Source organism: Kwoniella botswanensis, chromosome 1, assembly GCF_036426115.1.
Source record: "Kwoniella botswanensis chromosome 1, complete sequence".
Lineage (NCBI taxonomy): Eukaryota > Fungi > Basidiomycota > Tremellomycetes > Tremellales > Cryptococcaceae > Kwoniella > Kwoniella botswanensis.
Window position 1 is genome coordinate 12,193,314 of NC_088599.1, and position 24,222 is coordinate 12,217,535.

Genomic DNA, 24,222 nt, shown 5'->3' on the forward strand with positions numbered 1-24,222 from the left:
TCATCTTCTCATAGCATAGCATACTCAAAAGCGGAAAATGGTATCAGCCAAATCCCCCCCTAACAAACCCAAGACACCTCCTATATCCAGTATGACCAAAGCCAAATCACCCAAATCACCTCGCTCACCCAGATCACCACGATCCAAACCTGCCGACTCATTCACTCCACTCTCATCGATACTGACTGAAGAACCCATGTCCACCGACCATTCATCACCACAGCCCACAAGGGGATTAGCACTGCGGAGGGTATTATCTGGCGGATCTTCTTCAGCTAGTACCCTCCCTACTACTCCGACAGGTAGTAGTGTCCCCCTCTCACCTAGCTCTACAGGGATCAGAACACCTAGAGCTGATAGAAACCCTTTGACTCTAAAGAGTGATTTGGATCAGATGGATATTGATATAAGCACGAAAGAAAAGGAGAAGGAAGGTGGACATCAATTAGCAGATCATTTAGATGGATTGCAGGTCAACTCTCCCCAGACTGCTATCCCACCTGCATCGGGATTGGGAATGCCCCCTTCAGCACTTGGTATCACCCAGGTGTTGGGACATCAGTCAGATTCAGAATCACCTCATATACCGCAGTCAGATCCTATACCCACAACCACCAACGGTGGAAATACCAACATCACCACCAATACTCGTAATCATGATCGATCATACTCCACTTCTACAGAAGGATCAACCACCTCCTATCATCCTCAGATACCTTCCCATCTCGGATCAAGTTATGGTCCAGAAGGGTTCCCTCGGTATTCCCGATCTCCTGATAATAGCCCAAATATCTTCAACTCTTCCCAGCAGAGCATAAACGGTAATGGATACCATGCGTCTTTGAACGCAGGATTTGGTGGGGCAGATGCGAATGGGAAGAACATCGATCCTGAATTAGCTTTGAGACAAGCTGAAGCATTAGCCAAAGCGGACGAAGCTGTCAGAGCATTGAACGGTACATCCTCATTATACCAGTCATCATCTACACAACCGATCTTCGAACCTTACATCCTCCAACATCGACCTCCACAAGGACCAGAAGTGAACTTCGTCACTCCGCAACAGCAACCTAGTGTAGTTCGACAATCCTCTACTTCCAGCTCTACCACCGATGCTGCCTCTACATCATCCGAGGAAAGCGATTGGTGTATCCCTAGTATAGAATGGGTATCGACCAATCCTCAATCTCCAAGATTCTTATCTTCTGGATATAATCCGGCAGGATTCGCTCAAGCTCAAAGAGATAGAGTAAGCGGTAATACCAATTCCGGTAACAACAGGATGCCACCTCCACCTGCTTCACCTAGAGTCCAAGATCCCACTCAGCGGCCTAGTACATTGCAGCATCAGCAATCTCTACCTATTGGTGCCTCAGCATCTACGCCATCAGGTATTAAACCATCTTCGGCGTTACCTATGGGTGTACCTCCTGATGGACAAGCTGAAGATGATGACGAGGAAATTACTGTCGGCCATGAAAGGAGATCACCCTCCACTTCTTCGCAATCTGCTCAAAGTGGATTAGATCTCTTATGGCGTGCAGCAGCTTCTCAATCAAAGTCGCAATCGCACCCGCCCAAACCTCAATTACCGGTATACGAAGTATCCAGTTCGTTCGATCATAAAGGTAAGAGGAAAGCTGGTGCGGAAGCGGTAGATAAATGGAGATCTAGTGGTATACCCACTGGTCTACCCCCTCCTACGCCTACTTCCATACCCACTTCTACTAAATCCACCGGTGGTGGTGGTGTAAGTGGACATGAACCTCCCAAGAAGAGAAGGAGAAGTGAGATGACAATGGAACCTATGGATAACCCTGGGCTGAAAAGGGAATTATCAGAGGAAGTTGTTGAAGAAGAAAATGAAGGTGAAACGGGAAGTGGAAGTGAATATAAGAGTCCGTCAGTTTCTTCAGAACCGATATCAGATGGGAATGATTCGGAATATGGAGGAGGAGGAACGACGAACAAAAGAGGTAGACCTAGTGCTAGAGGAGGAAGGGTTATTGCTGGAACGAAGAGAGCCACTGCCTCTGCGAACAAAACTGCAGGAGGAGGAGGAAAGATTTTGCTCAATCCTGCGAACGCACCTGGAGGAGTAACGAAGGGAGGAACCATCAAAAAAGTTAGGAAAGTTGGTGATTCACCACCTGGTGGGAACAGAGGTGGAAGGAGGTCGAGTGGGGGTGCTGCGGTGCCCAGTGGAGGAGTACAGTGTGAATATGTTAATCCTCTACCTGTGAGTTCAGTTCATCAAATGATCCTTGTCGGTTATTTTGGGGAAAAAGCTGATTATTCTCTTTCGTGACTTAGCCATACAACCGATGCACCGACGTATTCACACGTAAATACGATCTACCCCGACATATGGCTCGACACGCTCGAAGAGAAGGTGAATTGGTTCTGGATGGTAAATTATCGGAAGAGAAGGCTGTTCTGTGGAGGACGATTAAGGATAAACCGAAAGTCACTTGTAATGAATGTGGAGAGAATTTCACTAGGTGAGTTGTTTTTTCAGGATAGCACTGGAATAGGAATGGGAAGCTGATTTATGCATTTTTGCATCCCAGGATGGACGCTTTGAAGAGACATCAAGCTAAACAGCATCATCATTAGACATCCTCCACTCATCACAATTTCCAGTCCATCTCATTCGAAACCTTCTTGTAATGTCGAATCAAGTATAATCGTTGTATGTGTTATATCGGGAGGTGAAGTGAATAGTCTTTGGTAAAACGACAGGAATAGGTTGAATATTAGTGGTATAATAAGTTAAACAGTCATACACGACTTATTTTCTCTTTTTCTTTTGTTCGATCTAGGTTCATTGATTTAGTCTTTTGTATGATTTAACGCCTTGCCAATATCATTGTGCAGTTGTTTTGTTTTGTCAACATCGTATCATGTCGTATCGTAGCATGTGGAAAGAAAGTTATCATGCATAGTTCGTTATCATGTCGTATTTGATTTATGGAACATACAGAAGAGGATCAAGAGACGACGATTATTGAATAATACGGTATAGGTTCATGAGTTTCGTTAATATGTATTCAACGTGAGAAAGTATATACAATCATATGTATGTGGATCACAGAAGGTCAATCAAGCATCGCGGTGGTTTCAAATCGTTTAAACACCCATATGAGTTCGAGTCCTGAAAGGTGTATTTACAAGGACACAGAAAAGCTATTTCTTCGTACAGCTCCTTCTGGGTCTTTTAGGCTTCCCATCCTCTCCTGTGAGGTCGATAGTCTCCAAAGTCCTCTTCTCATTCCTTTCCTTCTCGTACTTCCTCACTGAATCATTCATCGTACCTCCCTTAAGCACGAACAACAATTTGGATCTGTCGAGATGGTCCATCGACTTGAAGATTTCTGGACGTTCACCGTGCAAGATCAACCATTTATTTAGGTATTGCGGTGGGAGAGATATGATATCCTCGAAAAATGAGAATTTGGTGTATTCCTGCGGATATCAAGTCGTGAATGAGTATCTCATATTAGACATAGAATGTAGATTTGGTGGATCGTACTTACTTTAGGCATATCATCAGGATACAATCTTCCATTGATCTCGACAGGAGGAGGTAATGGTCCTCCCTCACTGACAACCGTGGAGTATATCATCTATTGCAGGTCAAGTGAGTTAACAAGAACGTCGCATCTCATTGTGAAGACTTACATCCCTCCTAACAGAATATATGGCATCAGCCGTCTGTTTACATATTTCCCTTGCTTCTTTATAGTTATTTATGGTCTCTATAAGCATCAAATTCATAAGAGCTATTTTCTGCTCGTCACTTGCAACGATCATGAAATCGTCACATGCTTGAGAGTCGTTATAATCGAGCTCAGGAGGCAAACATGATAGGATGCTTGATGTTGAATCCGAATCTGGTGTGTCATCGTATTGTCATCGACCTATCTTCTCGTGTTCTAGGCTAATGTCATTCACGACTTACTCAGCGACATTCTGCACTGTAAAAGTACGTGCTACCATGTAAGCTTAAGTGAACAGAATAAATCACAAACATCCACACGTAGGTTAGGTCCTTGAGAACCCAGGGATATAAAATCGTGTAGTACGGAAAGAAATGACGTAAAAAGCGTTTCAGGATCATCTAGTGTATAAGTGAAACAGCATAATACATTCTTGTCCCACGAACAATTGTGCATCAAATACGGCATACAGTATTTCGCATCTACACCTGATGCTCGCTCCCTTCTTCCCCCCCAACAGCCGCTCTCTTCCTCTCCTTCTTTCCCTTCCTCTTCTTACTCCTCTTCTCCTCGCCTTCACCTCCCTCAACCCCACTCTTCGACTCCTTCTTAGCAGCATGTTCCGCCCTATTCTCCTTCCAAGGTTTCCGCTCGTTATCATCTTGACCCCATTTCCTCTTCCTCACATCTTCTTTTAGCTGTCTCACTCTCTGACCTAGACCTTTACCTTGATGCCCTATACCCCCCTTTCGATAGGGCGCAATCGACTTCACACTGAGCACTTTATTTAGTTCCTCATCAGTAGCCAAAAGAATCTCCACAGGTGTCAAACCGAAAGATACAGGTGCCGATTTAGTGTATTTGAATTTCGTAGGTAGATCTCCACCAATGATATCTTCATGATCTAATGCTTTGTATTCTTCCATCACTTCTTTGACAGCTTGAGCTTTATCTTTCAGAGACAGACTTGATTGATCCTCGATCAATGGTTCTTCAATGGCTCTATCTTTCTGCTTGTTCTTCTTCTTATCCTTCTTGCGCTTCTTCTTACTTGGTTCTTCGTCTATGAAATCGGCATCCTGTATTCCAATTATTAGCAGTCGTCCTGTGCGATTGAGCATTTCCACATACCATATTGATTGGTCCATCATCATCCTGACCATATTCTTCATCAATATCCATCGCCTCTTGTGCTCCATCCTGATTGTATGGATAACCTCCATCTTCTTCCAGATCATCGTACTCCGCATCACCAATATCGTCATCCCAAACAGGTTTCCCATCTTCATCTTCCTTTTCTCCTGCTTTACTTAACATTCCTCCTACCACCTTTTCCCATTCGTTTTCATCCCATTCACCATCCAGTACTTTCTGTAATGAATCCCAATCTACTTCGCCATCGACCCCTTCAGCTGCTAGATCAGACTTCAACGCAGCCATCCTCTTCTCCATTTCCCTCCTCTTAGATCCCTTCTTAGCTTTCAAGGCTTCTTCCTGAGCTGCTTTTTCGGCTGCCTTGCGTTCAGCTCGCCTGGCTCGTTTCGTCTTACGAGCATCATCTGGTCTTCGGACTAGGGCGTCGATCTGACGAGGATGTGACAAGATGTTGGAAGCTCCACTATATAAAAGCATATTAGCTGTGATCGCTTGCTATAATTAGGGACGACTTACGGTTCTTCGAATCTGAAATTGTATTCAGCCTCAAAGGCATCTGCTTTATCATCAAATTCATCCTCTTCATCAAGTTCACCCCAAGGATGACTCGATGGACCAGCTTTTGGTTTCTCTTCCACCTCTTCATCTGAATCCTCATCATCACCCACAACTTCCTTATACGTCGGTACATGACTTTCTGATCGATCAATCCATCCTCGATTTAAGATATAACTACAACATTGCATCAATCCATGTCCATTTGGAAGATACTGTAGCAGTGAGAGGTCCACCTACTTCATCAGGAATTCATCATCTTTCTTAGCTTTCTTCTCCTTTTTAGCCTTTTTCTTAGCTGCAATTTCCTCTTTTTCAACTTTCGACAGTACCACGTGTTTTTCTCCTTTGCCCTCTTCTACCGTTTCCTCTAAAGCGGTAGAAATAGGCTGATCGCCCATTCCCAATATCTTTCGAACTTCATCTTCGCCACCTCCCATCTCCAATAAGAACTGCCTATACTCTTCGTCCTCCATATCTTCTTCTCCCTCATCTTTCTCTCTCTTCTTGATAAATTCCTCATCGTCATCGTCCGAATCATCCGAAGCGAGTGTTTTGAACGCTGATACAGCTTCTTCCTTCAACTTCCGCTCGGATTGGACGTATGTGAGTGGTTGTTCGTTTTCTCCGTCTTCATCATCTTCCTGATTGCTTCCGGAGAGAAGCTTGGCTCGATGATAATCTTGAAGGAGGTATGGCTATTTGGGTTGGTGAACAGTCAGCTCTTGAACTCAAATGAACGAAAGTCGTCCATGGATCTTTGAATTATCATGCTTACCTTCTCCACGACCTTCTTCACCACCTGCGCTTTGATGCCTTTCGCTTCAGCCCTTTCTTGTGCTTTCTTGAGTTCCTCTTGCAAGACATTCTCTTTCCCGTAAACACCTTCTTTCCTCTTGATCTTACTAAGCGTTCTCAGAATTGCGGCATCAAGAGCTGGTGTAAGCTCATCTCCATCTTCATCTTCTGTCACATCAGATGAAGAATAGTCGGATTCGGACTCTGACTCCGAGCCCGACAAGGGGTCTTGAGTCGGTTTGAGCTTTGAAGTTGACGCTATGATGCAATGTTAGCTATCCAGGTCACCGAATCGACAATCATCTAGCTCACCTTGCATTCTGCAGAGCTGATTAGACACTCAAGCAGAGATGATCGATCTATATGCAAATGGAAATGGAAATGCTATTGACCGACGGCAAAACAAAAGTTGTGTATGGGATTTCAACTTTTTCAGTCATCCAGGAACAACACCCCAGACCACACCACACGGACATTGACTTGATCTCCGTTCACGATCGCCAAAAGTCAAAAGTCGAGAATAATTTCATTTCAGAATTTCACCTCCAACTTTCTCTTCATTATAATCAATTCCCAAAATTGCATTGGGCAGGCATATACCCTTGGGCAATCCAATCAAAATGTCCTCTCTCGCCGCCCAGCTCCAAAACATCGCGTCTCTCGACGCTGCTCGTCTCACATCCAAATACGGTCAACCATCTTCGAAATCTTACCTCTTCCCTCCTAAAGTAGCCTCCACCCATGACCTCGATTCCATCTTCGCCCTTGCTCAGTCGGGCTTCGAGGAGCTCTTGTCACTTGATCCAGATATGGAGGAATTTGAGGAAGAGCTGTTTTCGGAAAAGTCAAAGAGGACAGATAGGATGATGTTGAGTCAAGAGGAGAACGATGTGCTTGATATACTCCTTGGAAGATGTTTGAGGAGGTTGGGTAAATGGATAGGTATAATGGCTGGCGGAAAATGTATAGAATGGCTTGTAAGGAGATTCAGGTGAGTTATGACTACATTTCTCCGTCAGTGAGCTGCAAGAGAGCTAAAATGCATTTTAACAGGGTACATGAAATGAACGCAGAAATCCTACTTCAAGTGTTTCTACCATATCACGAATCACCAAACTTCCCTCGTATACTCGCCATTCTCACTATTCCTCAAGATTCGGTATATTTTGCCCCATTCTTCCCACTCATCAAGGGGGCTCAGCCTGTACCTCGATCGTATATCACCAATGTTATCTCACCGGCACGAGACAAGTCTCTACGACTGCTCACTGATGTAGCGGGAATGGTTCAGCAAGCTATCAAGGAGAAGATAGTGCATCGAGCACTTCTGACTTTCTGGACAGCTACCATGGTCGATCCCCTCGATGGTGGAAAGAATGGTAGAGGTGTACAAGAGGGCTTAGTCAAGGTCATGGTCGAAGCATTCGTCACTATCCTTTCCACACCTTTCGCCGGTGAGGATGTCAATGCGGCTGTATACCCGCCATTGGTCCTACTCACTCGCTCCATCACTCTTACCGATGAAGCTTTCCATGCCATTGTATCTTCCATCCTTACACCTAACAGCGGGGCCAATGCCTCTCAGCGTATTCTTACCCTCCTCGTAATCCTCAACGATAGACCCGGTTACTCCTGCGGATTGGGTGATAATGCTTCTCAAAGCCTCTCAAAAGTTAAACAACTGGATCAAATCTTAGTCGCTGCCTTGGATAAATACAAGTTCGAGACCGCTATGAACACTGTCGCCAGTGTCATCTTGGAAGAACCAGAGATTCATTTCAAGACCATTCGATCAATCTTGGAATATCGTGAACTACCCAAATCTATCGCTCAACTCGCTGCTTCAACTCTTCTGCGACTTGGTTCAACTGAAAACTCGTCCGAAGACACTAAAGATCTTTGTAAATCGTTATTAGTCAACTTGCGAGAACGACATCCCACCATCGTGGACTCAGTATACGTTGAGGCTTCAGCAACCGCTCAGATCGATCATCAGCTCGTCCAGAAGCCAGCAGACGAATCAGCTTTCCTCAATATATACGCTGCCGATGTCTTCAGTAGAGTACAAGGAATCAAGGAAGTTATGGAACTGCACCAATCTGGGTCTAAAGATGAATCAGCTGTTGCTGCATTGGTAGCTCGATTGGGCGATACCGACGAATCTGTAATTCAAGCTTTGTATCGAGATCCCGAACAACTCCTGGAAATCACGTTTGTCGAGAAGTACATCGCTGGTGTCAGACCTACTTTCTGGAGTGCAATTCCTAAACCGTCTATCATCGGATATCATCTTGATTACATTTCGAATACACTTCTTACCGACAAAGTTTTGAAGAAGTACCCAAATGCAGGAAGACAAATTTTTCAGGAATTGCTCTTCCCCTGTCTATTGGCTATAGAGAAGAATCCATCGCTCACGAAGACTGAACTGCTCAAGGTCTTCGGCGGTGACTTCAAGTCGATTGACATGCTCAGTAAGATTGGCCCAGAGATCTTGAAAGCTAGGTCAGGAAACGATCAACGTGGTTTGACGAAGTCTAACCAGCTTATTGCAGCTGTTTTAGCTAGTGAGTATGCCTTTCATTGCTGCCAAAGTGCTTTTCCCCTCCCTCTTTGCGCAAATGATTATACCTCGAAGTCGCGATAGGTTATCTTGCTCTTCTCCTCGAGAGGAGCGGTCAAGATACCACAATATGTGCTACAGACTTCATGCACCACCCTCTGATGCGCTTTCATACAATCACTCTCTTCTATGCGCTTATCTGGATGGTGACAACTTGCTGACCGCGTGATATAGGCGTTACCACTACTTCCGCCCACTTTGACCAGGATATTACGTATCTCATTGGCCAACTTGATTCCACCCATGCCCCTGCTAGACTTCTCGCTCATCTGGTTCTCGCACAACTCATCACAACTTTGAAAGGCGACAAGCAATGCTCAACCGCCTTGCGAGCATTGCAGCACACCAAAACTAGGCAGAATGTTTCGTTCAGAGAAATTGATAACTCTGAGGACGTTTTCTCCACCGCATATCTAGATTCTGTTTATAAGAAGACACAAGATGCACGAACGACCCAAAGAGCCGTTCTTTCTCTGCTGGCTGCTATGGGCAAGGTCCACAGACCTGCAATTGGAATCACTTGGCTTCAAGGGGATCATCACACTTATGGGAATGCTGCGTCATACGAACTCTTCGCTCAAGAAGTGTATCAATGGACAAACACCGGTTTGTTGCCAACTCCTTTGGCGCAAAACCTCTTACGAGCTCTCCTAGCTCAACTAGGTGAAGACGCATTGCTATTCTTCGCATCAATCTGGACTGGCCCATCTTTCACAGCCTTGAGAACAGCCTCACTTCGACATGCCCTCGCCTTCGTTTCTGCCTATTCCGGTATAAGAAGTCAGCAAGGTATCGATTTCCAAATTATGGTACCTATCGTCCTGATCGCTCTGCAAGACTCGGAGAAACCTATCCGATCAGCAGCTGTCGACCTGCTGAAGGCCATGGCTGATAACGCTCAGTCTGGTGAGAATATCTATGCTTTAGATACCGTTTATGGCGATAGATCTGGTTAGTCATGTTTGTCCCTTTAACCTTCCAGTACATGCTAATAAAATGAAACAGACTCGGTACAATTGCTCAAACCTTCTGATCGAAAGAGGTACCTCGACGTACTGATTGAAGCAGGAGATGATCTGGTGGTCGATAGTAATCGATTGCAGACAATACATACTGCTGCTTTGGTCATCGTTCCGGGCAAAAACAAGAAGGATACCGCGTGAGTAACCAATAGGTATTGACTTGGTGCATCTGCTGATATGATAACTTCGCCAGTCACCGTCGAGCTGTTCTTGGATGCTTGATCTCTCATATTATCTCCTACCGATCTATCCGGGAAAGGCTAGTTCTCCTCAAACTCGTTTCCAACATATACGATCATACCATACTCCGGGGACTATTGCCTCTCATAACCGCGTTAAAGGATGAGAAAGACGAAGAAAGCGTTTGGCTTAGCGGTCTTGCCAGAGATACTAGGAAGGAATATCTTGCTCTGCTCTTCTCAACATTCAGAAAGGAGAGTGTCAACGTTCTTGCGGATGAGCAATCTGGCGCTTGGCAGTTCCTATTATCTATTCTTCATATGAACGCAGCCTCTCGTGAGTTGCTATTCGTTTCTTGTACCTTTACGAGCATATAGCTGATGTAGTCGTAGACTTACAACATCAACTGCGAGAATTATCACTCCAACGTATGATCGACGGAGTCTTCGCTGCTATTCCACCTAATCAGAAGACTGAATACACCCTAGCTCTTATCCAATCATTACACGCATTATCAAGCGAAGAATCACTTGCTACTTCGAAATTACTCGAACGATTTGACCTGGATACTTCCAGCATCGTGGAAATCATCGAACATCTTTCACAGCCATTGGAAACGACCGTGCACAGAAAGAAACAACGACACGATGAAATTGAGGATGATAAACCTACTACTGCCGTATTGGATCTTACGGTTCTTATCGAATCGAGAGATTGGAAGGCTCTACCTGGAGATGCTTCTTTAGTAGCTTCACTCATGTCGATCTTGTCTTCTCTACTTGCCAAGAGACAAGTGATTAGTCAAGGTGTAGATTACTTGGAACAAGAAGTCCTGGCCGCTATATTGGCGTTGGTTGAGAAGATTGATGATGCCCAGGAAATTGGCAGGGCTCATGTTGGTATTGAAGTGATCATTAAGGTCATCAGAGGTGGGCTCATGTCGATCTAAAGGTATTTGGTCATCCCATTGGACGATTAGCTGACGGGTATGTATGTTAGCCTCGACAAACCCTCGAACTTCACAAAGAGCATTGTTGGTCGCTTCTGAACTTGCTCGACTTATTCCTGAAGCGGTATTGCATAACGTGATGCCTATCTTCACGTTCATGGGTGCAAGTGATTTCCAGCGAGACGATGCGTACAGCTTTGGCGTTGTGGAGAAGGTGAGCCTGCCATAACTGACATGGCGTTATAGATACAGTACGCTGACTCATTGTCTCATTTACAGACTGTATCTAGGATTGTCCCTGTCATGACCAAATCTCTCCAGGAGAAGGCTGAAAACACTCTTGATCTGTATAACGGTGCGTCAGATGTAGCATCCAGACTCGAACCAAGCTGATCATGTACTTGTTGCAGAGTCCTTGACTTTCTTGAGTATCTTCACCGATATGGCTGGCCGATTGCCTAAGCATCGAACATTACCGTAAGTACTCTTTTACCTTGGTCTCCGTTTCGAATCGCAGCACGACTAATCTTCATCACAGTTTCTTCGTGCACTTGGTCAAATCCCTCGGACCGGCCGATTTCCTCGCCCCAATCTGCATGCTCCTTGTTGATCGAGCCACCACCAAAGCGGGTAGATCTGGTAATCCTGTCTCGGTCGTTCTGGAGCTGCCCGCTGGCTTAGCTGGGGCTTTCGACATCCAGGTCAGAACCGAGGTGCTCTCCGAGGTTGTCGCTGATTTAGCCAGATTGATTGGTGATTTGTCACGAAGCGAGAAAGAAGCGTTCCTCAGCAGGACTATCGGCGAGAACGATTCTTCCGATCGACCTGTCAAACAAATCAACCATCTTCTCACCTTCACCCTTGCTCTCATAGAGCAACTTCGTGGCAAGCCATGCACTCAAGCTACAGTGCAAATGGTCGTACAAAACCTTATCCAGCTTGCAGCGAAGACCTCTCAACCCGTTTTGGCATCGTCCGATATCCCTAAGAATGTCCAAGCTGCTCTTGGAGGAGCTATGCAATTGCTTTCCGCAGAGAACTTTTTGAACATTGTCTTGAGTCTTGTCACGGAAGGAACTGACCAGGTAAGTCCCGACGTCACCGCAAGAAATGAATTTATTACTTACACACTGTTCTCACAGGACGGCATCATGGCCCTCAATACTTTCTCTGACAGAGTACCGCTCATCAGGTCCGAGATTAGGGCCAAATGCTCTAGGGTCATTGGTGATATCATCAAGAAAGCTTCGACACTGCTTGGCACCGTCTCATCAAGCACCAAAGCTTATCTTGCCGCTATCAAGACTATCGCTACTACCGCTTTATCCTCCGAAGATGGGGCTCTATCAGCTGTCGTACCTACTCTCGTAGCTGCCATCAGCAAGATGGGAGAAACAATCAACGTGATTGGAGGACTTGAGCTTGTCGAAGTACTTGTTCGACATCTCAATTCCAGAATTATACCTTACATACAATCTATCATCACGCTATCGCTCACGCTGATCACTTCACCCAAATCAATCTCTACCATAATAAGATCATCTTTCTCGGTCTTATCATCTTTATTGGAAGTTGTATCGACATTCATATCTTCCAAACAGCTCGCAACAATCATTCGAACTACCATGGAACATAAGTCAAAGGATTCATCACTCGCTTTGAAGACATCAACTACGATATCCAAGAAGATCAGGACCAAAGCTTTGTTCCCTGTCTTGATGGAATTATGGAAGACCACTCAAAATGACGACAATGAGGAGACTATCAAAGCGTTCTTCGATTTGTTAAGATTGACACTTAAGAATGCCGCTCGAGATGAGTTGCCAGGAATGATGAAGAATGTATTTGCATTCTTCTTGGATGTCTTCGATCTGAGACATAGATTACAACTTCGACAGGTTGATGCAAATGTGAGTGATGCGAGCCAATTTGTAAAGCTTGCAGGGGATACAGAGCTGACGATGCTGAGTTTCTAGACCATAAACGACATTGAGGAATCTGCGATCGGATCATTCCTTGAATTAATCACCAAGCTCAACGAGGCTACGTTCAAACCTCTCTTCATTAGGTTGTACGATTGGGCTGTCATTGACCTTGCTGACGGTAAAGGTGAGTTGGTGACGACATAAAAAGTACAAGGTTATTCGCAGAACAGCTGACTCGATATCTTGACTAGCTATCGATGACGGTCGATTGGTCGAGAGAAAGATTGTCTTGTTACATGTAATGATGGGTCTGTTAATCAAATTCAAGGTGAGTCGTCCATTCCGTACTATCCCATTCATGCGCAACAAGTATTGACATCTTATTGTCAGAACCTCTTATCGCCATATATCGCCACACTCTTACCTCACATCCAGGAACTTCTCCCAGCCTACGCCGAAGGTTCGATCAAAGATGAACAACTTCACACATTGTTGTTGGACGTCTTAGGCAAATCTTTCGAAGTTGACGAGGGATCGTACTGGACCGATCAACTATACCTTCAAATCCTACCCAACTTGATCAAGCAGATACCACTCTTCCCTTCATCTTTATCATCCGAAGAAGACTCAGCTATATCAAGATGTCTAGCTGAATTGGCAGGATCAACCAATTCCGAAAATGTCCTACGTCGATTGAACACCTCCATATGCCTGATGACCCGTTCAGACGATATCAAGACTCGTATTCAAGCTTTGAAAGTATTAGATAAAGTATGGGAGAAACAGATGGATGAACTGATATCGTTCGTTCCAGAGACTGTATCCGAGTTCTTGGCGGAATTGTTGGAGGATGAGTCGAAAGATGTGGAATTGCTTGCGAGAGGAGTGTTGGCTAGGATAGAGAAGATCACGGGCAGCTTGAAAGAGTATTTGGAGTAGTTCACCAGGTATATATACAGGATGCATGTATTGACGATTCACAACATGAAATTAGAGAGCGTCTCTCATGATACAAATTATTTACAATATAGTCTCTGTCGTTATTCATAACTTTACAACCAGCAAAGTGAGCCGGACAGGTATCACCGATACTGTGACCTTATACTGGTATTCAACTACCTCATTTCGTCTTTCTCTTCTTTTTCGTCATATCCCCATTCCCACTCCCCTCTTTCCTGGTCCTCTTGCGTCTTCCCTCTGTATTCTTCATCTCGTAGGTCTTCTCCCTTGCATCAACGCTGGCATTTCTCGCACCTCCCAAACTCGCATACAGAGATTTAGCTCGGTAAAAATGATCTTGGTCTTTCTCTATCTCATATAATTCTTCATTGATGAATTTACACCATTTGTCAAGGATTGGTGGAGGAAGGTCGCAAATCTGATCGAACGTTTCGAGGTGATGATACTTCTACAAGAACAAAGTATTTCAAGAACAGTGATCAATCAGTATAATCACTCTATACGCCCACGAACATCGTGCTAATTTGATCGAGCACTCACTTTGGCAATACCATCCGGATGATTTTTCCCATTGATGTCTTCATAGATAGGTAGAGGATAATCGTTACCCGAGAGTTGCATGTTGACTTGCTTTTTAAAAAGACAGGTGGTCATCAAACAATGATATCAGTTCAAATCCGTTCAACACATATATGGCTACGGTGATCGAGCCATGCCAACCGACTCGCTACTCGGTACTCACCATGTTGCCGATTCTCCTGACATTGTAGGCAGATCTCCTCAACAGCTTGGAGTTCTCTTTCATCCCTTCTGCCATATAATTGGCCAAAAGACTGACGATAGCCCATATTTGATTCTCCGTCGTGGTGGGCTCTTGGCAGAACTTCAGGCATTCTTCGTGATTTGATTGATCAAGTGTCGGCGGAAGACAGGCGAGGAGCTCTTCATAGCTTAGAATGGGGGTTTCTTCCGCTGAACATTCTTTACAACGTACAATGAAGCATGAGTAATTCATTGAGCTACATTTGCGAATGGGACTGAAGGAACATCTGTACACACTTACCATGATCGTTGGACGACCCTGCAACCGGTACTGGAGCTTCTGACATATTATAAGGTATCTTGAGAATTGTAGCTTATTGGTATATTCAAAGTCATTCATACAAGATATTGAAAGATGAGAATGTCTGAATGAGTACTCATTCATCTCTCATGGTCTCACGTTGTTATCACATGTACGCACAACGGCGTGTACGTACGGCATCTCATCGAGTGTGGGAGACATCCATAAATATCTATCCAACAAGTGGCAGAGAATTTTTGTTCGAACACAGGCGAACACAAAGATCAATACCTTCCTTCCCACACCTTAAATATCGCATCCCACACCATATGACCTATCTTCACGCCTTCATTCCATCTACGGTCACAGAACCTATGAAACGCCCCATCCCGTCCGTTCTGCGCAGCTAAGTCAGGTATCGCTCGACTAGTACCAAAGTGGGGGACCATTTGGGAATCCCGGGTGCTGTAGTTAACTCATCAGTACTTTCTCTTCCGTTCGGGATCGATAGATTTGATAGACAAATGATTGTTCTCTCATTCGTTATTTGTCGTTGGACTTGCGATCAAGGGTGAGGCAGGGATTAGGGGGCGATATTATTTTCTGATCTTTGACCTTTAAAGGAGGATATAACATCCGATGATAGATATTTACATGAGTCACGAAGACAAAACCTACAACAAACACATATATACAATTATGATGAACAGTAACAGGTTATTTGCTCAAGCGATGATATCTAAATGACTTACAAGATGGAATTGAACGAACAAACAAAAAGAACATGGTAATGGACGATATTGCCGATGAGATACGTGTAGAGGAAGAAACAAACCATTATTGATTTCTTCTCGGCTCTCTCCAATTATGGTATTTCCTGGTGAATGGGAGAACCTCAATGATGGCTCGGCGACAATGAAAGATTGTAGATTCTCCCCTTCACCACCCTCCCCCACCCACACCTAATCTCCTATACTCCACTAACTCGCACTTACTGTCTCCCTTCTTCGCCTCCTCCCCTTCTCCTTCTCCACCGCTTGTCCCAGTGGATAGCGAAGCATCGTCCGGTATACGTAATCTATACCAATCGCCAGAATAGGTGATAACGATCAACTGCTTTTCGACTTTAGGTATTAAGGGAGGCAAAGATGTATGTCTTGACGATAAGGTGGTAACTTTCTGTTTACTCGGAATGGAAGAAGGTTGATCCTGAATCAGCGATTTATTCACGAAATTACTTGACACGTTTCTCGTATAGGAATTTCTTCTTCCATGGGTAGATGCAGTCCCAGGAGCGGGAGTAACAGTTCTCGAGGTATTATCACTTCCACTACCAAAAGACCTTCTCTCTTCCCTCCCTCCCATCATCGGGATGCTCCCTGGTGGATCATAAATAGCAGAGCTTCTTCTTTCCACTACCTTGGGTTGTTGTTGCGATGTTTGATCTTCGGACGTGATTTCAACATCTATCCAGGCTACTACGAACAATTCTGATTCTTCATTATCGATATCCTCCTTATTGATCGATATCGAGGGTACATTCACACCTGCTTTACCTAGTGCTGAACTGATGGCATGAGGGTTCTTGCGAGGTAAGTGGTATTGTGCGATGGATGGGGACGAGGAAAAGTATTTGGGTAAAGGAAGATTCCGGGATAGTATGTGAGTGAGGGAGGGTGTTGAAGAGGGCGTCGGTGTAGATCTGGAAATACATAACAATCAGTTATCCATTTAACATGAAACATGCGCAGAATAGATACACTCACGATCTTGTCCCCTCCATCTTTGATCTACTACCATCCTCATTCTTCCAAACATGTACCGTCCCCTTATCGCTCCACGCTACCACCCGTCCTTTTCCGTCATTATCAAATTCACATCCCCACATTTCAGCCCTATCCACTCCTCTCCTCAACTCCCTTTCCAGGCGACCCTTCGTCGTATCCCATATACGCAACAGAGTGCCTCTCTCGGAGGTAGTGATGATATGTGATCCGTTCGGTGTACATGATAACGTCGATAGAGGGTGTGTATGAGCGAGTATTATAGGTGATCTGAATGCTGTGGATGAAGGGTTCGACGAAGCGGGTATGGGCGGACAAGGAGGAAGGGAGATCAATTGGACATGTCCTGGTTGACGACCTGGTAAGGCAAGTAGAGATGAGCCGGCAGATGATGAGAGTGCCATAAGACCTAGAAAACAACTTGTCAATATATTGTGTACGCTCATACGAAATCTACTGTCAACTTACCCAATTCATTTTCGGCAGTCTCCCATTCCCCAAATTTCCTTAACCAAAACCCTTCTTCTACCTCTTTACTCTTCCCTTTTCTACCTTGAGTTGGCTCCGAGGTACGTAAACCATATTCAAATGCTATCACTTTACGTGATAGTGCAACACATATCAATCCATTTCTCGCTTTTATACCTCTTATCCTCTCCCTGCAATATCACATTCCAAAATTCAGCCATAATTACACTATGCCTTCAACCGAGAGTTTTGGCTGAGCACATACCCGAATTCAACTTCTGCAACAGCCAGCCCAAGCTTATCATTGTAAACAACGGCTTTATTAGGTGGGTAGAGGGGGTTGTTTCCTCCGCCTTGTAAGACCAATAAAGGGGATCGAGGGAGGAGTGATGCCAAGGTTAAAGTACCAGGCAATACTATGTTTCATCCGAATGTCAACTACTAGCTACTATGGCCTGTGAGTCCATGAGGTCGACGATAGACATACCTCTCCTTTTGACCAAAGTCAAAGGCCAAGATTTCCAAACTTCATATCCCTCTTCTCCAGCTATCGCGAAGAAGCGTCCATCTCCCGAGAAAGTGATTGAATGAATTGGAGGTGGTCGGAGGGTAGATACGGAATATCTACCGAGTTGCATGATGCTTGTCTTGGATGTATTGTTTTCAGCGTAACATTCCGTTAGATATTTTCATACACCCTGTGGACATGAGATGCTATGGTATGGTACCGTTACTGATTGTATAGTTATCCGATGAATGGGTTTGAGATGTAGATGTAGATGTGGTTGCTTAGTTTGAGTGGCAAGATCAACGAGTAGTAGTGATCACATCACCTAACCTGAGGTATGTTACGTAACGGGTATGATCAGAGAAATGTTTTTCCAGCAACAGCAGTCAACCTTAGAGTAACTCACACCATAAGAGGGGCATCTTACTCTCATTTCACTTAAGTTTCATCATCTTACCCTATACGCACTTGTAATCATCACCAATCTCGCTCACAGAACACTAGCGCGTCTGTCACTGCATTCACCGCATCAGCACAAAAAATCACCACCTCCCTCATAATCTGAAAACAACATGTCGGATGACGAACGAATGGACACAGGCGATTTCGAAGGAGGTGATTACGAGCAAGATTACCTGGATCCAGATACATTGAAGTGAGTGTTCTCGCCCTATCTGGATTGATCTGAAGCGTGTCCGATTTGAGAATGAGAGAAGAAGAGGAATGAATAGGGAATTACGGTCTGGGAGAGATTGCAAATATCTTTGTGAAGAGTGACTAAGATATCTTGCCATACATATCTCATCACTATGCTTAATTGGATGAAAGAAATTTAACAAGAAAAGTAAAATAACTTCCCTCTTTTTGCTTTAGCTACGAGAATGAAGATGGTGAAAACGCTCAAAATGAAGAAGAAGGTGTGAACGGTGAGATTGACGAGACGATGATTGTTGTGAGGATCTTCTCTACTACAACTATATGCAATGAGAGGAGACTAATCCGGATGGGGGTTTGTAGGAATCAAATGCACCTCAAGATGGTGAAAGACAACGTACGGGAAAAGCAGCCAAACCCAATGAAGTGAGGGTGACTACACCTTATATGACGAAATATGAGAGAGCTAGAGTGTTGGGTACGAGGGCATTGCAAATTAGGTGAGTCTGGGTTCGGATTGAACGATATAGGTTGAAGTGGTGGAAGGGTTAAGATGGGATACAGCATCAGCAGGGATGAAGAAGTAAGCTGATATCATCGTTTTACTACCTTGTAGTATGAACGCCCCAGTGTTGGTCCCAGTGGAAGGCGAGACAGACCCATTGGAAATTGCTCTAAAGGAATTAGCAGCTAAGAAGATCCCATTGGTGATACGGCGATATCTTCCTGGTAAGTTAGGTTGATATTACTTTATCAATAAAATCAGAGGGATAGGCCACATCCCAAATCGTGTAAATTGGATGAGCAATGAATTGAGCTGACCTAATTGATTCTTAATCAGATAACTCGTTCGAAGATTGGAAAGTTGAAGAACTCATCATCCAGGAGTAGAATAATTTGGACGCAAGTTGAGATCATTGCTTACAAGTTGAGGCTTAGGATCAGCATGCGTGGAGCAGAGGGAGATCAGAGAAATACATATTGTTGATAGATCATATTTTACATTGCTTTCGTACCGTATCCTTATCTTATTATCAGACTCATTTCGTCAATTACCAGAAATGTGACTTATCATGACTTACCTCAATCCTTCGTCAAGCGTGTCATTCATCTTGCCAAATCTACTCTCAAATCTGCCGTGGAAGAACAAGGCATTTACAATATGCACTTGCGACCAGTTCGAAGCTTGAGTAGTAAAATTACATACATCCGCATCAAAATAAATCCTATGAACAATACCATAACTAACGGTAGAAAAAGGTGTAACCAGACTCCCTTCTTGACAGCTAGTGAATGAATTGAGTAAATTAAGAAAGCACAGCAAGTGACCAATCTTTGAACCAGATATTCTGATCGGTTGGAGAAGCCCAATCGTCTGTGTGTCCTCCCTAATTTCCGAAAAACAAACCAATCAGCCAAATGTGCTCGCTGGGTCACCCATCTGCCGAATAATAAAAATGGAAAGATATGTTAGTACCATACTCACAAAGAATGTCTGCGCCATAATACCGTAAATCTTAGTTCCCTCCGACGTAGCAAACGTGACATCTTTCAAGCTGATCACAGAATGTCCATCTACCACCAATTCTTGTTCACCATTACTTGATCCTACATCATTCAATTTCACTCGCATCGCCACCGTAGTCCATTTACCCGTTGCCCATTCGTATGCACCTCGTTGAATGGATTCACCATATCCAGTATCGGTATCGGTATATGGTACAGGTAAGTAGTCGTATATCTCTCCTTGACCATTGGTTCGCCACATAAGACGAGCAGAGAAACATGAATCTCTCGAATCTTGTCTTCCACCTGAGCAAGACTTGGCTTGACTCAAACTCGTACCACCATATAATCCAGGCATTTTACCTCCTTTAACGAAATTGAATCCATCTTTAAGATAGACCGAGTAAGAGAAAGAGACTTCTTTAGCGGAATCCACTTCAACACCATCGTGTGCACCAGTAGTGTAGAATGAGAATCCTGCTGAAGTTAGTCCGACTGTACCGGCTGGGAAGTCTGCGACGAGCGAATCGGATCCGTCGGGAGCTGTACCGTGAGAAGGAAGTTTTCCAGCAGTGAGTGGTTTTAGAACGCTTTCGACTATAGAATGATGACAAAGGGTATTAGTGATCATTCTACCATGGTTTTAAGAGCTATTGCGCCTGGATTGAGACTGCTGAGAATGAACAACATCAGGTATACTCACAGGATGTACCGTCTGAGGTTGTCCAGCTAGCACTACCCGTACCCCAAGGGAACAAACTATTACCCGAAGTGCTTGATGAAGAAGTAGACTCGGCCGCTGCCGACGATGTTGCAGATGCAGTGGTAGCGGAACTCTGCCATTCTGAGGTGGTGGAAGATGACATCGTAGGATAGGCGGTCTCTTCTGCGTAGGTAGATGTTGAAGCAGATGATGATGAGGATGACGAAGATGATTTGGCGATGGCGTTGTTCTGTTGCGCTTCTAGTGTAGCGGTGGCGGTAGATTCCGACGCCGAAGAAGCACGACAGGTGGAACCAGCCCTTTTTCCAGCTTTGACTTTCTTCCTCCTAACCAATTTTTTGCCTTCCAATCCACCAGCGTGGGACCTCCTTCCTACATGTCCATGACCATGTGAGTTCAGTAGAGCGTTGTATTTGCCATGCCCATGAGAGTCCGTGTCGTCCCGCGGAGAGAGGGCAGCCCGTCGAGAGGCAGCTTCGTATATTTCTCTAGGGGTGGGTCCACCAGCTGCCGAAGTAGGCAGTGAGAGGGACAGTAAAGGAAGGAGATAGAGGAGAGTTGAAGTGTACATTTTTATCGGTATACGCTCTGCGCTATTTGGATTGGATTGGGATCGAATAGATTGCTTGGTTATACGGTAAAGAGTACAGTATGATATATCACCAGGATATAATATTCAATGTTGACCACTAGATCACTTGGAAATGAGTGTTATGCTTGTTGATAGAGATAAGTTCGCTCAGCGAAAGGGATTAAGAATGCGAGATGAAGGAGATGATAAGTTGAATGAAAGGATGTAAGGAAGAGGGAGAAGGAGGTTGAAATTGGATGAAGAGATCAATGCTTCATTTGTATGTGTGATATCCCATCCCATTGACCACCCACCCACCACCTTGGTCCTTTCATGACGCCTCAAGCCAAAATTCAAATATAGATGCACAAATGGAAACGCAAACGCACACAAAGTCAAACGAAGACAACGTCAAAACGCGTCCTTAACGTTTACCCCTGAAAATCAAACGAACTAAAAGGTGATCAGTGCGTTCCTCATTCCTCGGGTAAACTGCCTCTCTGCCTTGGTCGCTTGCACATTTTTAGGGGTGGCTGAAAATACACAGCAAAAGGATTTGAGTGAACTGATACTTCCCAGGCATTATGCCACGTCACCTACCTTGGAATGATCGAAGAGGTGACCTGCGGAGATGTCCGGTTGAACACAAAGTCGATAACCGTATTTTTCCATGATTTCATTTTTTTCTGGATCTGTGATCATCCAACTCCATTTAGTCGAGAGAACAGTAACTAACTATCTAAGGATTGATCAAAGATCCGTCACTGCTTCTTGAGATCACTGGTCGAAGAATCACTCCTATCAGGATGGGAAAGAACAACAAGAGGAAGCGCACAGCCCAAGTCCAATCTCAATCCTCAAAGCTCCTCACTCCACCTAGCGAGTCACCCTCGGCCTCTGCGTCATTGCTCGATTCAGAGGACTTGGAGTGTACGATAAACGTATTGGAGACATTATGCGACTTCCCAGAGGAACTGGCTGGAAAGGAGATGAAGGGACTGAAGAGGAAGGTACATGAACTGTATAGGATTATGGCGGAGGGAAGTGGACTGGGTGAGTATTCTACTTGGAGTTTGTGGATCCCCTCTCGACCCCACTGCACGGGCTTGGTCATAATTTTTACCCACCAACAACATATCATTCTCTCAGCTGACACCCGCGATTCACGTCTTAGGCACCTCACTCACCTCCAAGATATCAACAGCACTATCAGACTACCGCTTCACCGACGCCCTCATATACCTATTCGAGATGTACACCCGTAAACTCACACCGAAGCTAGGTGCATTACAAAGATGGGTGAGGGAATGCGATGCGACGAGTAACGAAGATGGTAGTCCAGGTGATCCGGAGGCATTGAAATGTTTGGATATGATATTGAGGATTGCCAACATGTCTCATCCTACTCATGTACCGACCGATCAGAAAGTGTTAGGCACGGAAGGATCGATGAGGCAGAAAGGGAGTGATAATATGGTAGATGGGATGGATATGGGTGGGATCATACAGGGAAAACAAATCTTCAAAGCTAGAGAGGATAATGAGGAGATAAAGATTTGGGGTTTGATCAAGGAGGGGAAACTGTTTGGTACGTCCAGCAATTCATGGATGCAGATTCAATCTTATGGATGGATAAATTAACTTCCCCTGCTGCGTTTTTAGATACACCCCCTCCAACCCCTTATCCCAACTTCCGACCAGTCCACTACGTAAAAGCTGACGATCGTAAACCTCCCAACCTGTACGACTCGACCGTCTATGGTTCCAGCCCCGGAGCGATCGCTCTGGCACCTCCAAGCGAAAGAAAACCACCTACCAAGGTTGATGTTCCTGACGTTCCTGGTGCTTTCGTAGTACTTGATGTATTTACACCGGAAGAATGCTTACAGATAGTCAGAGCTGCTGAGGCGATAGGGTGGGAGAAGGATGAGGCGAAGAGCGGTTCGGCTATCAATAAGACTTCGGTAAGCTCCCATCTCATCATACGACATTTGCTATCAGATATGCTGATACTGATGATTTTGTTTTTCTAACAGATACTAGCCAAGAATTTTGTCTGGCTATCTGACTCGTCATTCCTTGACCACTTTTATTCCTCTATACTGCCCTTCGTTCCCGCAACAGCTCCGATCAGTGTTGATGGGAATGGCGGAGGCAAAGTCAGAGGTATCAACGCGAGGTTTAGGGTGTATCAGTATACGGAGAATCAGTTGTATAGGGTGAGTAAATCACACTCATCAACGACGAACAGGATTTATGTGTCTGTGAAATGCTGATATCGTTTCCTGTTCTTGTGCATCAGCCTCACATAGATGGTGCATGGCCTGCAGCTGGCTTACATCCCGAAACTGGCGAATACCTGCATGAGTGAGTCGGCATACATTTCTTCTTCATATAATTCTTTCAGCTAATGTGCATGTTGTTCTTAGCTCCTCCCCACCAGATGATCCATTATGGTCCCGATATACGCTTTTAGTCTACCTAAATGGTGAAGGCGATATACCGCAAGATACGGGTTGTACAACCTTCTTCTTACCGTCCGATAAGATAGGAGTGATGGAGGCTCACAGTGTTAGGCCTATACAAGGTGCGGTGTTGTGTTTCCGTAAGTTCTAGCTCAACCAATGATCCATCACAGTGTATGAAAGTTCTTATAATGCTTTGCTTGCTTTTGTAGCTCATGGAGATACGACCGGTTCATTGTTACATGAAGGTTCAGCAGTAGGAAAAGGAGGTATCAAATATGTCATTAGGACTGATCTGCTATACGAAGCTAAAGGTTTTGGTCAGTACAAACCTCCTGCTAGTGTTGGAGTGAAACAGGGTGGTAAGGAGGAAGAAGGATTAGGTGGATGATTCAGTCGATTGTCGTGAACTTGAAAAATCATTTCATTCTCATTCTCATCCCTTTTTCTCATATGCTCATAGGGTATCATTCATTTGTAAATTACTTAAATCATCCTGTAAATGCATACACATACTATACGATACTGTTAATCATATACCGAAACCATGACCATAAACATACCACTGATCGACATCAAAATCCTACTCATAC

The 24,222-nt window shown here is 44.6% G+C and overlaps 9 protein-coding genes and 1 non-coding gene across 10 annotated transcripts; 5 read left to right on the plus strand and 5 right to left on the minus strand.

The window, feature by feature from the left end:
- Positions 1–37: 37 nt before the first annotated feature.
- Positions 38–2,616, plus strand: L199_004596 (uncharacterized protein; the record flags this gene model as incomplete). Its single annotated transcript, XM_064890322.1, has 3 exons — positions 38–2,239; positions 2,314–2,501; positions 2,571–2,616. The coding sequence occupies 3 exons, from the start codon at positions 38–40 to the stop codon at positions 2,614–2,616; spliced, it is 2,436 nt and encodes an 811-aa protein (XP_064746394.1).
- A 570-nt stretch (positions 2,617–3,186) lies between these two features.
- Positions 3,187–3,626, minus strand: L199_004597 (uncharacterized protein; the record flags this gene model as incomplete). Its single annotated transcript, XM_064890323.1, has 2 exons — positions 3,187–3,465; positions 3,537–3,626. The coding sequence occupies 2 exons, from the start codon at positions 3,624–3,626 to the stop codon at positions 3,187–3,189; spliced, it is 369 nt and encodes a 122-aa protein (XP_064746395.1).
- Positions 3,627–4,201: 575 nt separating this feature from the next.
- Positions 4,202–6,546, minus strand: L199_004598 (uncharacterized protein; the record flags this gene model as incomplete). Its single annotated transcript, XM_064890324.1, has 6 exons — positions 4,202–4,798; positions 4,851–5,337; positions 5,391–5,606; positions 5,670–6,127; positions 6,208–6,485; positions 6,540–6,546. The coding sequence occupies 6 exons, from the start codon at positions 6,544–6,546 to the stop codon at positions 4,202–4,204; spliced, it is 2,043 nt and encodes a 680-aa protein (XP_064746396.1).
- Positions 6,547–6,847: 301 nt separating this feature from the next.
- Positions 6,848–13,865, plus strand: L199_004599 (uncharacterized protein; the record flags this gene model as incomplete). The annotated part of the gene is made up of 14 exons (XM_064890325.1): positions 6,848–7,218; positions 7,281–8,794; positions 9,025–9,801; positions 9,856–10,009; positions 10,066–10,388; positions 10,445–10,981; positions 11,052–11,215; positions 11,281–11,356; positions 11,412–11,478; positions 11,540–12,086; positions 12,144–12,911; positions 12,978–13,110; positions 13,178–13,254; positions 13,317–13,865. 14 exons carry the CDS (start codon positions 6,848–6,850, stop codon positions 13,863–13,865), a joined length of 6,057 nt encoding a protein of 2,018 aa, XP_064746397.1.
- Positions 13,866–14,046: 181 nt separating this feature from the next.
- L199_004600 (uncharacterized protein) lies at positions 14,047–14,995 on the minus strand (the record flags this gene model as incomplete). Its single annotated transcript, XM_064890326.1, has 4 exons — positions 14,047–14,334; positions 14,427–14,516; positions 14,629–14,867; positions 14,950–14,995. The coding sequence occupies 4 exons, from the start codon at positions 14,993–14,995 to the stop codon at positions 14,047–14,049; spliced, it is 663 nt and encodes a 220-aa protein (XP_064746398.1).
- A 312-nt stretch (positions 14,996–15,307) lies between these two features.
- Positions 15,308–15,422, plus strand: L199_004601. Its single transcript, XR_010449963.1, has one exon. It is a non-coding gene; the product is annotated as a 5S ribosomal RNA (ribosomal RNA).
- Positions 15,423–15,888: 466 nt separating this feature from the next.
- On the minus strand, positions 15,889–17,839 carry L199_004602 (uncharacterized protein; the record flags this gene model as incomplete). The annotated part of the gene is made up of 5 exons (XM_064890327.1): positions 15,889–16,651; positions 16,716–17,142; positions 17,202–17,392; positions 17,467–17,617; positions 17,689–17,839. The coding sequence occupies 5 exons, from the start codon at positions 17,837–17,839 to the stop codon at positions 15,889–15,891; spliced, it is 1,683 nt and encodes a 560-aa protein (XP_064746399.1).
- Positions 17,840–18,281: 442 nt separating this feature from the next.
- L199_004603 (uncharacterized protein) lies at positions 18,282–19,254 on the plus strand (the record flags this gene model as incomplete). The annotated part of the gene is made up of 5 exons (XM_064890328.1): positions 18,282–18,364; positions 18,583–18,661; positions 18,727–18,863; positions 18,980–19,092; positions 19,205–19,254. 5 exons carry the CDS (start codon positions 18,282–18,284, stop codon positions 19,252–19,254), a joined length of 462 nt encoding a protein of 153 aa, XP_064746400.1.
- A 416-nt stretch (positions 19,255–19,670) lies between these two features.
- Positions 19,671–21,164, minus strand: L199_004604 (uncharacterized protein; the record flags this gene model as incomplete). The annotated part of the gene is made up of 3 exons (XM_064890329.1): positions 19,671–19,751; positions 19,850–20,466; positions 20,573–21,164. The coding sequence occupies 3 exons, from the start codon at positions 21,162–21,164 to the stop codon at positions 19,671–19,673; spliced, it is 1,290 nt and encodes a 429-aa protein (XP_064746401.1).
- An 806-nt stretch (positions 21,165–21,970) lies between these two features.
- Positions 21,971–24,020, plus strand: L199_004605 (uncharacterized protein; the record flags this gene model as incomplete). The annotated part of the gene is made up of 7 exons (XM_064890330.1): positions 21,971–22,217; positions 22,339–22,752; positions 22,827–23,128; positions 23,201–23,383; positions 23,467–23,531; positions 23,594–23,769; positions 23,842–24,020. The coding sequence occupies 7 exons, from the start codon at positions 21,971–21,973 to the stop codon at positions 24,018–24,020; spliced, it is 1,566 nt and encodes a 521-aa protein (XP_064746402.1).
- Positions 24,021–24,222: the final 202 nt, after the last annotated feature.